The sequence below is a fragment of the Elephas maximus genome, chromosome 1 (genome assembly GCF_024166365.1).
Source record: "Elephas maximus indicus isolate mEleMax1 chromosome 1, mEleMax1 primary haplotype, whole genome shotgun sequence".
NCBI lineage: Eukaryota > Metazoa > Chordata > Mammalia > Proboscidea > Elephantidae > Elephas > Elephas maximus.
Genome location: NC_064819.1, coordinates 21620236 through 21637156, shown reverse-complemented (window position 1 = coordinate 21637156; position 16921 = coordinate 21620236). Strand labels below are relative to the sequence as shown.

Below are 16921 nucleotides of genomic sequence, written 5' to 3'. Positions count from 1 at the left end.
GTAAAAATATAGGAACTTTGAACAACCCCATTAACTAAATAGACCTAATGGACAAATACAGAAAATTACAGCCAACAACACAGAATTCAATTTTTTTTTTCAAGTACACACGAATCCTTTAAGTACACTTGTGAATCCTTTAAAAACATTTAAGGTAGAAATGATACCAATCTTGCACAAACTCTTTCATAAACAGAGGAAGTCAGAAAGCTTCCCAATTTGTTTTTAAGATCAGCGTACTCTGATACCAAACTCCTGAAAGGGTGTTACAATAAAGGAAAATTACAGGCAAATGTCTGTCATGAATACAGATGCAATAATCCTAAAATATGTTACCTAATTAATTTAGTGATATATTAGAAGGACAGATCATTACCAAATGAGGTTTATTTCAGGAATGTAAGGATTAAAAAAAAACAATCTAATTTGCTATGTTAACATACAGGAGAAAAATCATAAGATCATCACAATAGATACAGAAAAATACTTTGGTAAAATTTAACACCAGTACATGATTTAAAAAAAAAAGTCTTCCAACAAATCAGGAATCAAGAGGGAACATCCTTCAGGTATCCTTGTGCTTAACGAAGAAGTATTAAAATTTTCCCCCTGATGTCACAAGCAAAATAATCGCCACTAACATGCAATGGTTCTTGAAGGCTTAACCAGTACAATAAGACAAGGAAGTAAAGAAAAAAAAAGTTATAAAGATTGACAAACGAGAAGTAAACTCTATTTGTAGATAATGTGATTGTGTACCTAAAATAGATCCAAAAGAACGTACATACAAATTATTAGGGTTAGTAAGTAAATTTATCAAGGTTGCTGGATACTAGGTGAATATAGAAATCAATTGTATTTGTATATTCTAATAAATAATTGGAAAATGAAATTAAATATTATTTATAATGCCACTGATTAAAAACAATCAATTACTTTGTCATAAGTCAAAAAAAGTTTTGCAAGACCTCTAAATTGATGACTGCATATTTTTGCCAAGAGAAAGTAAAGAACAAGGTAAATGGAGCTATAGCATATTCAGGGATTCGCCATTAGCAATCCCACTGAAAATTTCATCATATTTTTTATGATAATTTATGAACTGATTCTAAAATTTGTGTAAAAATGCCAAGAACCTAGAATAGTCAAGAGAATTTTGAAAGAAAAAAGAGTTGGAGGACTTTCACCACCAGAATTGAAGGCTTACTGTAAAATCACTGTAATTAAGACCATAAGTTATACACAACTATAGACAAAAGGAGACATGAAACAAAATACAGCGCCCCAAAAGAGACTCAAACACATATGGTCACTTCATTTACAACAAAGGATCCAGTTTAGTTCAGGGGGGGAAAGATGGCCTGCTTAAAAAATAGTGCTGGGTAAAAAATGAATTTTGACCCCAACCTCACACCATACACAAAAACACTTTCAAAATGTTCCCAGCCCAGTACCCCAGTGCCGTCGAGTCGATTCTACATACACTTAAATATGAAAACTAAAACCATAAATCATCTGAAAGAAAACAGAAAAAAAATTTTATGAACTTGGAGTACACAATTATTTTTTTAAACAGGAAACAAGTCAAAAAATTAATAAACCTGACTTCATTAAAATTAACAACTTCTGCTCGTCAAAAGATCACTGAGGATATATACTATCAGCATGCCTATCTGTATACCCACAGCTATAAAAAAAGGACTCATATTTGGAATACATATATAACTACTACAGATCATTAAAAAATAACCAATAAAAAATGGACAGAAGACTTAAACAGACATTTAAAAAAAGAGGATTTCCAAATAGTCTACAGCATTTAAAAAGATGCTGAGTATCACACGTCATCAAGGAAATGCAAAACAAAAAACTCAATGATACACCCTAGCCTGGAACAGCCAAGAAAATCCTAAAAAGGAACAAAGTTGGAGGATTTACATGACCAGATTTGAGGGTTTACTCTAAAGTTACCTAACGATACAATGAGACACAGTGGCACAGCCACCCAAATAGCTAAAATTAGAAGGACGGAATACATCAAGGGTTGGTAAGGACGTGGAGCAACTAGAGTTCTCATACATTTTTAGGAGTGTAAATTGGTACAGACCTTTTGAAAAGTGGTGTTGCTAAAAATACTACCGCTCTATGATTTTTACACGTGAGAAATGAATGTACATATCCAGCAAAAGATTTGTACAAGAATATCCAGAGCAGCTGTATTCACCAGAGTCAAAAACTGTACACAATCTAAAGGTCCATCAACAGGAGAAAGATACATAAGTTGTGGTATTTTCATACAGTGGAATTCTAAACAGCAACAAAAAAGAATAAATTTCTGATGCACACAAAAACATGGATAGATTTCACAGACATTATTATCATACTGAGTAAAAGAAGTACCACAAAAGAATACACAATTCTATTTATATGAAGTTCAAAAACGGGCAAACTTGAAAGCAGGGATTCAAACAGATACTTGTACACCAGTGTTCATTGCAGCATTATTCAAAAGAGCCAAAAGGTAGAAATAACTCGTGTCCATCAACTGAGAAATGGATAATCAAAATGTGGTATAGGCATACAATGGAATATTATTCATGCATCAAGAGAAATGAAGTCCTGATACATGCTACAACATGGATGAATCTTGAAAACATTATGCTGAATGAAATAAAACCAACAAAACCCAACCCATTGCTGTCAAGTCAATTTCAACTCATAGCGACCCTATAAGACAGAGTAGAATTGCCCCAAAGAGCTTCCAAGGAGCGCCTGGTGGAATTGAACTGCTGACCTTCTCGTTAGCAGCTGTAGCTCTTAACCACTACGCCGCCAGGGTTTCTGAATAAAATAAGTCAGTATCAAAAGGAAAATTATTGTACCATCCCACTTACATGAAATACATGTCGTTTTCACTGTTAGTTGTGGTTGAGTCGATCCTGCCTCATGGCGACCCCATGTGTGCAGAGTAGAACTGCTCCATAGAATTTTCAAGACTGTGACCTTGTGGAAGCAGATCGCCAGGCGTGTATTCTCAGGTGCCTCTGAGTGGCTTGAACCGCCAACCTTTCAGCTAGTGGACAAGCGCGTAACAGTTTGTGCCACCCAGGGATTCCATGGAACAAATAGAACAAGCAAATGTATAGAGACCAAAGATTATTAGTGCTTTCCAGGGGCTGGGAGAGGAGGAAATGGGAGTTACTGCTGAAGGAGTACTGAGTTTCTGTTAGAGGGCTTGTAAAACTTTTGGAAAAAGATAGTGGTGATAGGAACGTAACATGGTGAAAGTAATTAATGCCGCTGAATTGTACACTTAAAGATGGTTAAAATGGCAAACTTTCGGTTATATATATTTTACCTCAATAAGAATTTTAAAAAAGTCATTGAAGGCTCCCCATTGTGGGTCCCAGCAGCTCAGGTGATGGGAGGGGCTGCAGTGGCCAGGGAGCCAAAACAAGACAAACAGGCAAGACTAATTGATGATAGAAGTCATAGAACGGTATGCTTAAGAACAGCACACTTTATTGACCTCACTGTGGTTTTGTATCTCAAAAAAAGTCATAAAACACGTGGGGGGAATTTTTTTATTAGACACACTGTTCCAAGCAGGCGGTCAGTACTGGAATTACTTCGATCCAGATAGATAAAGAGAAAATGGCAACAAAATTTGAGAAGTGAATAAAAGAAGAAAAGAGTCACACAGAAGAGACTTCTGTGGGAAACAGGAGATTTGGTGACCTGGGAAAGGCTGTAGCTGCCCTCTGGTGTGGGCGACTGTCAGAGCGGAAATCCAGCTGAGTAGAGATAAACATAAGGAGCCCTAGGTGGCTCAAGCTGTTTAGCGCTCGGCTGCTAAGCAAAAGGTTGGCTGTTCAAACCCACCCAGCTTCTCCACAGAAGAGAGAGCTGGCAATCGGCTTCTGTAAAAATTACAGCCAAGAAATTCCCATGAGGCAGTTCTGCTTTGTCACATGAGGTCGTTATGAGTCAAAATCAACTCCATGGCCCCTAATAACCACAGAGATAAAAATTACATCTCCGATAAAGGAGTCCCTGGGTGCTGCAAAGCGTTAATGTTCTTGGCTGCAAGCTGAAAGGTTGGCCGTTCAAGCCCACCACAAAAGGCCTGGGGAGAAAGGCCTGGTGATCTACTTTCAAAAAACCAGCCATTGAAAACCCTGTGGGGCACAATTCTATCCTGGTACGCATGGGGTCGCCATGAGCCTTGACGGCAACTGGCTTAATAAAGTAGGTGAAAACGTTTCTATAAAAGACATTGCTTATGGCTGGGGACACCATCAAAATGTCAACATTTTTTTCCCCTAGTCTCTTAAAGAAAAATACGGAAGCTTGTAAATGTCGGAGTAACTTTATGAGACATGTAGCTCTTTGAACAAAGATGAATAGGAGCAATATTTTTGCTACCTTTATAAATTGGCCTCATAAACCTTGGTAAAATCCCTTTCTAGATAATTTCTCCATTTTCCCAGAGGTGTGTGGCTGGTATGAGATTTGAGATTTTGGCTAAAAGAATCATTGCTTTACTTAACCTTCTTTTAATCAAATACTCTCAATCAGCGTGCCAGCATTTGTGTGATTAGAGCTCATCACAGTGTAAGCTTCCATTATGACCAATTACACTCAAGTATAATTTGAAAAAAAAAAAAAAATTTTTTTTTTCTATAATTTGATTTCTGTAAATGATTATTCTTCTGATGCGGTGGAAGTCGCTCAGACTTCTCCTAAATATTTATACACCCCCGGTAAAATCCATTAGGAAATTGAGAGTAAAGGAGGGAGTCAGGAGGAATATTAGTACCAAAACCGGAAGATAAGTAGAATCCAGAGTCTTTGTTCTTTACACTCCACCCCATGGCCTTCTAGCAGTTCTCCCTTCTGTTTCTTGCTCCATCACTTACTAGCTATGTGATCTGGGCAAATTATTTAAAGACTCTGTTTGCACCACCCAGGGACTTTGGCACATAAAGGGCACTCAGATTATTTTCCTTTCTTCCTTTTCATTATAGGTAGATCTCACACTTGTCAATAGATATGGAGCTGAGATCAAGCAAATTCTTCAGGAAAGGACAATGACAAGCTGCAGCTTCATACAAGCATGGTTATTTCTCAAAATTCTCTTTCAGAGGAACTCTCTTTGTCTTGTGAAACTATCCCCTGGGGTCTCCTCCTGTCTTTGTTCCTGAATTTCCATTGCACCTGGGACATTAGCATTTATACCAAAATGGTCTTGTGAACAAGGTTCTTTTTAGTTTTAGAAATTCTCTGACTGTTATGTGCACCATCCGTGTGTTTATCCAACTAAAATATTTGCTGAGTACCCACCACGCACAGGCACAGTAGTGTGTAACTCAAATCCTTTGCAATGAATATTTTGAGTTGTAATTCATAAGCCTTTCCCTTAGTCAAACCAAGATTCTTACACAGCACAAAGTTACAAATGTATGTATTCAACCAAGACATAAGGTACATATAACTCTCAGGACTACAATTACCTTCTGTAAATGGCTTTGCCAGTTTTTCACTATGAAGTGTTGGGGCTTTTCCTTGACTGAAAATGTTCTAGTAACCGTAGAGCAAGTCATCTCTTTTGGTATAGGACTCAAACTTTTAGCCCATTGAACCATGACCAAGGAGATAATCTCTCCATGTCCTTTTATGAGGCTATAACTCATCATGGTTTACCTTCCTTTTTAAAAAAAACAACAATTACAGCATCAAGTTTCTATTCATTATTAACAATCAGCCCTTTGTTGTCTTTATCTGGATGTTCTAACTTGTGTTCCTTTATGTGCTTTGTGGGAGAACCCTAAACTGCTCTCTTATCTCTAACTTTGCCATGCTTCAAGGTTCTTTAATGAGAGGATAATATTGTACCTAGTTAACCTATCGTGTTAGTATGGCCACATTCCTCAGCTCTCTGTTACTGGTTTGATTTGACCACATGTAATAATTTATATTATTTACCACTAATTATCAAGCATTCTTAATTAATATTTCTTATATTATAACCTAGAGGAATGGCATTCAGACTATAGAGTATGCTTTAAGACATCCTGAATCACTTTAACTTTTGCCTACGTTGACAATGAGAACAGTTTTTGAGCACTAACTTAGGTGTCATTTACTGCATAGTTTGTTTGCCAACTGCACCCTTTGCCCACAAGGTGTTTTCATAAGCGCATACAAAGCCTGTTGCAGTGAGTTCTGTCTCGCAGTGACCCTATGGGACGGAGTAGAACTGCCCCATAGAGTTTCCAAGGATCGCCTGGTGGATTTGAACTGCCAAACTTTTGGTTAGCACCTGTAGCTTTTAGCCAATACACCACCAGGGTTTCCAAGCAACATATTAAAAAAAAAAAAAAAAAGAAAAGAAAAATTGGCCTACCGGTGCCTACAAAAATACCTTGAGCAGGGAGGGTGCAGTTGGCAGACAAAGGTAGAAGGCATGCATTATTTGTATAAAAATATGGTAATCCTCACAACAACCTTATGAGATAGGCATCATTAACTCAGTTTGTAGGTCGAAGAAACTGAGTCCTGGAGAGCTTCAAAATAACTATTGAAATAAGTTAACCTATTAAATTTTCCTTTTGTGCTTTCATTCTTGAGTAAGAAAGGTGAATCAAAGCAGTGAATCAAAACTTTGGCAGTATAAATCAAAACACGACACCAAAGAGCTAAACATAGCATCGCTCTCAGGTTCAGGTATTCCCACAGTATCCAGTGGTACCACTCTAACACAAGTGCAACCATGTGGTCTTCCATAACTGAGGACCATTGTTTGGTGGAGCTAACAGGAAGAGAACACGGTAAGTGTGGATCAGAAAGTAATGAGATGCAAGGTCTGATTAGCAGGGATAGTTCCTGGAACCCAAAGTCTAGCCCCAGATTAAGAACATGGGATAACTTCGCATGTTCTGTTAACGGTTACTGATAGAATAAGAGCATCACTAATTAAAACGGGACCTCAGAGGTTGTTTAGTTCAAATTCCTCTCTAGGCAGAAAGAGCTATACACCATGCTTCACAGGTGAGCATCTGTTGTCTGCTTAACACAAGCTGCTTATTGCCTTACAGGGCTGCACTTATTTTGTTGAACAAACATGATGGTACGTTAGTTTTCCATTGCTGCATAACAAATTATTACAAACTTAGCAGCTTAAAATAACATAAATTTATTATCTCACGGATTGCATGGGTCAGGAGTCTGGTTATCTGGGTCCTCTCCTCAGGGCCCCATAAGGCTGAAATCAAGCTGTAGGCTGGGCTGGGTTCCTTATGGAGCTTACGGACCTCACCTGGGTGTTGGTAGAATTCATTCCTTAAGAGAAGGACCACCATTCTCTTGCTGGTTATCAGCTGGAAACTACTCTGAGTTCCTAGAGGTTGCTCACAGTCCCTTGCTACATTGTACCCTCCATCTTCAAAGATGCAATGGAGAGCCTCCCTCGCATTAAATCTCTCTCATACTTGAATCTCTCTGACTTCAGGAAGGACTCAGACCCTTTTAAAGTCTCATCCGATTAGGTCAGGTCCACTCAGATTAAGTCAACTGAGTACATGTTGATACATCTATAAAAATCCTTTTGCCATACAACATAACATAATCACAGGTGTGATTTTAATTCTTGGGGTTTTTTGGGGGGGTCCTTTAATGGAAGAGGTGGAGTATATGGCATTGTTTATAATAATCTAGATTATTATAAAACTGTGGCTCAAAGTTCCTGAGTTTTCTTACCAACTCTTTACCCACTACATGTTTTTCTCACGGTAGACCTCAAACAATAATCATGTCTCAAGTTTTAATCAGGTAAGAAATATTCTTAAAATCAATGTCACTTAATATATTTATCCCTGAATTTTTCAAACTGCACGTGATAACTCTTTGCATATAACTGAACTGCTATTAGTTCATAGCAGTTTCTCACATTTCATGTGACCCTTACAAGCATTGTGAGTCAGGAAGTGTACGTGGTATTATTCCCAGGGAGCCAGCCAGGACCGGAGAGGTGAAATGAACTTGTCCACAACCACCTGGTCAGCAGCAGAGCCTTGACTAACACCCAGATCTGCTGTCTCAGAGCCCGGGTCTCCTTTATGTTTTGCAGGAAAAAAGTTACCAGGAAGTAAAGTGCTCTGCTGTCAATTCTGGGTCCCTTCTGGGGCTCCTTCCATCAGTAATTCTGACAGTAGCATCTCTGCAGATGCGGAGCCCTGAAGGAATGGTTGTGCTCTGCAGCTGATATGATTAAAGCGACGCCACTTGTGGCTCGGGGCAGAATCAAGACCTTCTCTGGAAAGTGAATATGACCAGCAGGGACCTTGAAACTGGAGAGGAGGGTGATGTGCTCATTATGTGTCTCCATATGTGCCCAGCTGAGAGGAGATATAATGATGTTTTCTCCCAGAAGGGTAAAATGGTAAAACAATACTGTGTTAGATTCCTAAGGCTTCCATATCAAATTACCACCACTTGGTGGCTCAAAACAACAGAAAGTTATTCTCGTGAAGTTCTGGATGCTGGAAGTTTGAAATCCAGGTATGTGCTTCCCTCTGGACACTCTAGGAGAGACTCCTTCCTTGCCTCTTCCTGTTCCTGGTGGCTATTGCCACATCACTCCAGTCTCTGCCTCTGTGGTCACACTGCCTCCTCCCCTGGTTTCTCTTCATCTTATAAGGATACTTGTCATTGAACTTAGGGCCGCCAGATAGTCCAAGATGTTCTCATGTCAGGAACCTCAACTAAATTACTTCTAAAAAGACCTTTTTTTTCAAGTAAAGGCACATTCACAATTCCAGGTGGACAGTAGTTAAGAGCTATGACGAGCTATGACTATTAACCAAAAGATCCGCAGTTCGAATCCACCAGCCACTCTTTGGAAACCCTATGAAGCAGTTCTACTCTGTCCTATAGGGTCACTATGAGTTGGAATTGACTGGACAGCAATGGGTTTGTTTGTTTGTTTGTTAGGAGGACATATCTTTGGGGGCCACCATTCAACCCATTACAAAGGCCTATCACTCACTGAGAATATCCCAGCCTTCCCTATGGTGGTTTCATGGAACCATTATCTTGAGATAATCTGCACACACATCATAGGACAAATACCATGGATACATAAGTAGGAAATCTAAGACTTTGAAATGTCCCTCCTAGAGATTCTGAAAGAAGCAAAATATATTTAAGCTCTGATAAGCCCTGTCATTACATGCTTACCTCTGTCTTACCTAGTGTTTCTCAGCCCTAATTGATATGTGGGAAATGAGACTTTTTATAATATAATAACAATTAATAATATGGCTCTACTGAAGGTCTTTTTGGAAAAGCCGTATTACCTCATTTCGTCACCACAATTCTGAATGGTAGGTATTTGCCTTAGTCATCTAGTGCTGCTATAGCAGAAATACCACAGGTGGATGGCTTTAACAAAGACAAATTTATTTTCTCACAGTCCAGTAGGCTACAAATCCAAATTCAGGGCCTTAGCTCCAGCGGAAAGCTTTCTCCTTCCGTCAAATCTGTAGGAAGGTCCTTGTCCTCAATCCTCCCCTGGTCGAAGAGGCTCTGCTCCTGGTGCTGCCTTCTTGGCGGTTTGAAGTCCCCAGCTCTCTGCTTGCTTTCCTTTCCCTTTTATTTCATGAGAGATAAAAAGTGGTGCAGTCCACACGCCAGGAAAACTCTCTTTACATTGGACCAGGAATGTGACCCAGGTAAGGGTGGTATTACAATGCCACCCTAATCCTTTCAACATAAAATTATAGTCACAAAATGGAGGACAACCACACAATGCTGGAAATCATGGCTCAGCCAAATTGTTGCACATATTTTGGGGGGAACATAATTCAATCCATGATGGTATTACTATCCCCATTTTGGTTCTCAGAGAGATTAAAAAACTTGCTGAACAGAACCAGCATTCAAACACAGGTCTGCCTGAGATCAAATCTCCTTCTATTAGGCACCGAGCTATACAACCCAAAGGCTCCAGGGACACTCAAGTAGGGTCTGGTGTGGTGAAGGATCCTGCAGGTTTTTTAGTGAAGTGTTGGGTCCTGAGAGAATTTCAAGAGATGATAAAAGCTGACAGGGAATGGAGGGGCTTAGTGAAACACCTGAGCAGGACAAATTATTGGAAAAAAGACAGCTAAAGGAAATGGAGACTGTTAGAACTACGTAGAAGTGGGGAGAGTGGGCAAGGATGGAGGTTGATTGAGAAGAACAACACCGTAAAGGCCTATTTAAAACAAAACAAAACCAGTTGCTATCCTGTTGATTCAGACTCATGGTGACCCCATGCTCATCAGAGTAGAACTGTGCTGCACAGGGTTTTCAATGGCTGATTTTTTGGAAGTAGATCACAGTGGCTGCAACGATGAGCTCCAACACAGCAACAATCGTGAGGATGATGCAGGACAGGGCAGTGTTTCATTCTGTTGTACACATGGTGGCTATGAGTCAGAGCACCTAACAACAGCAGATCATCAGGTCTTTCTTCCGAGGCACCTCTGGGTGGACTCAAACCTCCAGCCTTTCGGTTAGCAGCCAAGCACGTTAACCATTTGTACTACCCAAACAGTGAGAGTAAAATGGGCTGTTGTGAGGGTAAAATGAAATAGTGCTTGCCAAGTGCCTAGCACGGTGCCTGCCACAATAAATATTAGCTACTCCTGATCCTAAGGAGTTAGGGCCTGAGAACAGGAGACAGGAGAGACAGTTGAGTTCAAGTCTCAAAAAAAAAAAAAAAAAATAGAGGCTAGTAAAAGGCTTTATATTTGTGCTGAGCTCAGCAAAGTAACATAAGCTTTCTCTTAAATAATCTCACAGGCTCTCCCCATCCACTTAGGTTCTTAGCGAGTGTTTGATTGGAAAAAAAAAACAAAACTGGTTGCCATGGAGTCAATTCCGACTCATAGCGACCCTATATGACAGGGTAGAACTGCCCCATAGAGTTTCCAAGGAGGGCCTGGTGGATTTGAACTGCCAAATTTTGGTTAGTAGCCGTAGCACTTAACCACTACACCTCCAGAGTTTCCACTTGATTGAAGGAATTTATCACTTGCCCAACAGTGTATAGTTTTTACCTTAAATTCCCTTACCACACTGAGAAGTGTTTGTGCACTTAAAGTCATGAATACAAATAGAGATGGGAGGAAGTGGGAAGGAGCTATAGAAGTCACAGCCTGAGATCCTTCCAAGGCTAGAACTAGCCCATACCCAGGTTTGGTTTGGCCTACTGATTGTTAAAAAAAAAAAAAAAAAGTATTTACTTCCAAAATTTTCAATCAGACTCTTTTGCATAAAAAATTCAGATTTCTGTCTTCCCATTAAAACTGGAATAATCCTGATAAAAAGGGAGAAGAATGCAGAATGGAATTTCAGATTCTTAATGGAATCCAAATTTTCTGGATCCACTGAGGCTAGATGAATCCCCAAAACTATTTCCCTGAAATAACCCTTACACTTTAAACCTTAAACCAAAACTCTTCCCTGAAGTCTTCTTTGAACCAAAAAAAAAAAACAGTTTATCTTAAAGTCTTCCTTGAGCATTGCATTCTTTTAAAGAATCACGTATATGAAACCAGACTGACAACAGCAACTTGAAAGGTTAGACGAGAAGGTTAGGGGGCAGTGAGTTGGTGGAACAATTTGAAAGAGGAGAGCCAGAATGGTTGTACAATTTGAAGAATGTAATCGATGTCACTGAGTTGTACATCTAGTAATTGTTAAAGTGGGGTATGCCTGTGTCTGTTTTCATCACTCCCCTTCCCCCGCCAAAGGGGTGAAAAAATTTTTTTAAAGATCTGAGAACACTGAGTCTGTTGACCTGAGGACACCATTGGCTGGAGTTATTTGGCAGCTTCCTCTTTAGCTTATGTAACAGGTAACCACAGTTCCCAGCAGGCCTACCTAACTCGCAGAGTTACCTGACAGCCTGAGAGGGGTTTGCATCTGTGCCAAAAGATCATGAGTAAGGTTTGTGAAGAAGAAATCTACAGCCACCTCCCCTTCCCAGCATGCCCTGGCAACATGAGGTACGCAGTTGCAGGGATTCCTAATGAACATTTTTGGTGGATTTCCCCTGAAGTATTTGATCACCCACGGGAGAAAGGAAACTGTGGGACCTGGTATGTTATTTAATCCTTTGATACCCCATTCCTTCTCTGTGATTAAGAGAATTTGAATACTTGGCTGTAAACTTTACAAATACAGCACCTAGTTGGGGAAGAATCAAGAGCACCATGAATAATTTTACATGCTGAAAAAAGCACGGGAACTGTCACAGAGTTGTTCAGCAGTGAACATCGCTGAGTAGATTTTAATCCGCTGGCTCTCTCGGTCTGAATCACCATTGTCCAAGAATGCAAAACCCAAATGTGAGCCACATTTGCAATTTTCAATTTCCTAGTAGCCACACCTTAAAAAATGAAAAGAAACCACATGAACCAGAGCCTCCACCAACCGGAGCCCCGAAGAACTAAATGGTATCTGGCTACCATCACCAACAGCTCTGATAGGAATCACAATAGAAGGTTACAGACAGAGCAGGAGAAAAATTTAGAACAGAAGTCAAATTCACAAAAAAACACCAGATTTACTGGTCTGACAGAGACTAGAGGAACCCAAAGACTATGGTCCCCCCCAGAAACCCTGCTAACTCAGAACTGAAGCCATTCCCCAAGTCCACATTTCAGCCAGAGATTACACAGGCCTATAAAACAAACAACAACACACATGAGGAACATGCTTCTTAGATCAATCAAGTATACAAGACCAAATGGGCAACATCTGCCCAAAAACAAAGACAAGAAGGAAAGAAGGAACAGGAAAACTGGACAAATGAACACGGAGAACCCAGAGTGGAAAGGGGGAGAGTGCTGACACATTGGCAGAATTGCAACCAATGTCACACAACAATTTGCATACAAATTTTTGAGTGAGAAACTAATTTGCACAATAAACTTTCACCTAAAATACAATAAATTTTTTTAAACATAAAAAGAAATGGGTGAAATTAATTTTAATAACATTTTATATACCCCAATATAGTCAGCGTGTAATCAATATAAAAATTATTAATGAGATATCTTACATTATTTTTTTCATACTAAGTCTTCAAAAGATTCGCTGGTGGTATAGTGGATAAGAGCCACAGCTGCTAACCAAAAGCTCAGCAGTTCGAACCCAAAAGGTTGGCTGTTCAACTCCACCAGGTGCTCCTTGGAAACTCTATGGGGCAGTTCTACTCTGTCCTATAGGGTTGCTATGAGTAGGAATCAACTCGACAGGAACAGGTTTGGGTTTTAAGTCGTCAAAATCTAGTGTACGTTCTATATTTACGGCACATTTCAATTCAGATTGGTTACTTTCATAGTGCTCAAAAACCACACATGCTCAACAACAAAAACACAAAGAACCCAATTAAAAACTAGAAAAGGACTTGAATAGGCATTTCTCCAAAGAGAATATACAAATGGCCAACAAGCACATGAAAACATGCTCAATGTCCTTAATCATTGAAATCAAACCAAACCCATCCCCGTTGAGTCGATTTCAACTCATAGCAACCCCGTAGGACAGGGTAGAACTGCCCCATAGAGTTTCCGAGGAGCACCTGGTGGATTTGAACAGCCAATCTTTTTGTTAGCAGCCGTAGCTCTTAACTACTATGCCACCAGAGTTTCCCATTAATCATTAGGGAAATAGAAATCAAAACCACAATGAGATATCACCTCACACCCACTACGATGGTTATTATTTAAAAAATGGAAAACAACAAGTGTTGGCAAGGATGAGGAGAAATTAGAACGCTCGTCCATTGCTGATAGGAATGTAAAATGATGCAGCTGCTGCAGAAAATAGGTTGGCAGTTCCTGGAAACGTCAAACAGAATTACCATACGACCAGCAATACCACTTCTAGATATATACCCAAAAGACTTAAAAGCCAAGACTCACACAGGTACATGAACATCAGTGTTCGTTGCAGCATAATTCACAATAGCCGAAAGGTAGAAACAACCGAGTGTACACCAGCAGATAAATGGATAAGCAAAATGTGGTATATACGTGCAATGGAATATTATTCAACCATAAAGCAATATGAAGTCCTGATACATGCTACAATGTGGATGAACCTTGAAAACATTATGCTAAATGAAGTGGCCAGCCACAAAAGGACAAATATTGTATGATTCCAATTTTATGAAATATCTAGAATAGGCAAGTGGCTAGAGACACAAAATAGATTAGTGGTCACCAGGGACTAGAGAAAGGCAGAAATGGGGAATTATTGCTTAATGGGTATGGAATTTACGTAGGGGATAAAGAAGAAGTTTTGGAAACAGCGGTGATGGTTGACCAAAAAACAACCAACCAACAACGACAATAAAGCTATCTTATTGGACAGAGCGAATATAGGTGAAGTTGTTCATTTTCCTTACGTAGGTGAAGAGGGTGCGTGTATGCATTTCTCACAGATCTCATAGGGGCAGCCAGACAGGAAGCTGATACCCTCCTGATACACGAAACCATGTTCTGTGTTACTTTCTGCCCTTCAGCTCCCTGCCTCCCCCAGTCCCATTTTGTCATTGCCTAACTAGAGACACTGTTGTAATGTCAAGAGCATGTGGCTGAGGGGAGTGCGGAGCCTGGATGCCAGCCCTGTCCTTTGCAGCCTGGATGACCTTGGGAAAGCTATTTCGCCTCCCTGCTCTCAGATTTCTCTTCTATGAAATAGGGTTAATTCTTTTATCTCCGAGTTGTGAGGATTAAATGAAATAAAAAATTTAAACCCAGCACTGGGTAGAGACTGCAGGAGTTTTCAATCTTTTAATGATTGTTTCTTCAAGATTTATTCATCCTTGATGGAAGGAGCAGTGGGGAAAAATAATTGGAGACGTGAGAACCATTGTTTATATACTAAAATCTCAGACCACACTCTATTCCTTCTTGGAGACTTGGTGCTTAAAACCTCTCTATATTCTAAGTAAAAGGCATACTTTTAGCTAGATTATCCTGATTCTTCTGCAAAATGTCTTCCAAGGAAGCTTCAAGAAGTCTGCAAGAACTTTATCACCCGAGAGTCCCAACTTTTTCAACTCCTGCAGGTTCCTCTGCAATAAAACATGTGCCTTGGTGTCTTCCAAGGAGCCTCATCCAACTTAAAACTTTCCAAACCTTAACGCCAACACCATCAGTGTCGCAGCCTACCTTATAAATTGGCTGAAGACTGTAGCCCCTGCCCACAGCCTGGACATTTTGAGAAGAGTGTAATAAAAAGGACAGCAGACTCACCAGTTCATTCTCCTCTCCTGGGTTGAGCAGAGCCCGGTGGTCCTTCTTGGAGTCCTCCTCCATCTAACCCAGAGGTCCTGAGTTGCTAGGGTTTCTCCTGGCTAGCTCCTCGGATCAATGTCTAAGTCACCTGGGTTTACGTGAACTCAAAACAGTCTCCGTTTGTCCTTGCTGCTGGCAGGTGCTTTTAAAATCTCTTAGCACACATCTTGCTTATTAGATTAACAAAGAAGAAGGAAATGTTCTCTTCAGCACAGCCCTGCAGTTTGTTGTTCTAACTGTGTGTGGTGTGTTTTTTGTTTTTTTCCTTACTGGTGTTTATTTGTTGAACTAGATGTGAATGCCTACAGGCTTAAGGAATGACAATGAAAAAAGTTATTGAACTAGAAAAATTTCGTGTTTCATCCATAACTGTCTCAGCCAATGAATGGGAATGGCTACTTTGCTTTACAAAAAAAAAAGGTGGAAAGGATTCACCAGTGAGAGGTTGATAAAACCCTCATGGACTTTGGAAAAGTAATGAGAATATTGGTGGTGGCAGTGAGGATTAGAAGAAAGAGAGTTTGGGTCATGATGGTCAATGTAGGAATCATTTTGGGATCAGACATAGCCGAGTTCTAATCACTGCTGTACTGATCAATACCTGGGTGACCCTGGGCAAATCACCTAAGGTCTGAATTTTGGTTTTTAATATACAAAGTGGCAATTATAAGATGGGGTTGATGTTGAGGATTAAGGGAATATTTGCAGAAGGCCAACTCTAGCACCCATCACACTCAGTGAGTGCAAGCTGATAATCACAACCCAGCACCGCAGTCAAGAAAAGAGAGCCTTGGTGGCACACAGATTAAGTAAGAGTTCCTCTGCTAACCAAAAGGTCAGCAGTTCAAGTCCACCAGCAGCCTCTTCAAAACCCTATGGGGCAGTTCTACTCTGTCCTACAGGGTCGCTGTGAGTTGGAACTAACTCAACGGCACCTAACAACGACAACAATCAAGAAGAGAGAGGCTTTTATAAGGTAAGCTATAATACATAATAATATAATTCCCTTCCTTTTCCCTTTATAGTTTATAAAGAGTTTTCAGATAAGTAAATGTATGGATGGAGGAGGAGCTAGAAAGGCTGAGTATGGGGGATATGTAACCCAAATTTCCACAGCTATATAATCACCGCTACCTTGATATTTTCGTTGAGAAAATAGGTAAGCTGTTATCATTCAGGGACTGGTGAATTTGTTCATGATAAAAAAAAAAAAGTCATCATCTTGTTGCATCCAATCCACTGAACAAGATCCTTGCCACTTTGGTTATGGAAGAAAATTTACTAATAATGAGGACTTGTAGAGGATGATGATCCTTGACTGGTGCCAGAGATGGTCATCAGTTGTCTGGAGAGGACACCAGTGTCCACCTTGAAGTTCAGGGGAAGTCTAAGTGCTATCTAGCCCAGGAGGGAGTGACTGATGACAACAAACAGACAATTACAAATTTGCATGCCAGGGAGGCTAGTGAATTGCCCATAGTGAGAAATAATATGTCTCAGCAAATGTTACATTTTATGTCGTACCAACGTTAGGTAGACAGCTCAGATTTGGAGGAAGGAGTCCT

At 40.0% G+C, this 16921-nt stretch overlaps 1 protein-coding gene across 1 annotated transcript in view; it reads right to left on the bottom strand.

The window, feature by feature from the left end:
- Positions 1-15505, bottom strand: part of ATP13A5 (ATPase 13A5) — a 131190-nt gene extending 115685 nt beyond the window's left edge. The window contains exon 1 of the mRNA XM_049880208.1: positions 15315-15505. Within this exon, the coding sequence (XP_049736165.1) occupies positions 15315-15377 (63 nt within the window). The 5' untranslated portion in view covers positions 15378-15505. The remainder of the gene's footprint in view (positions 1-15314) is intronic.
- Positions 15506-16921: the final 1416 nt, after the last annotated feature.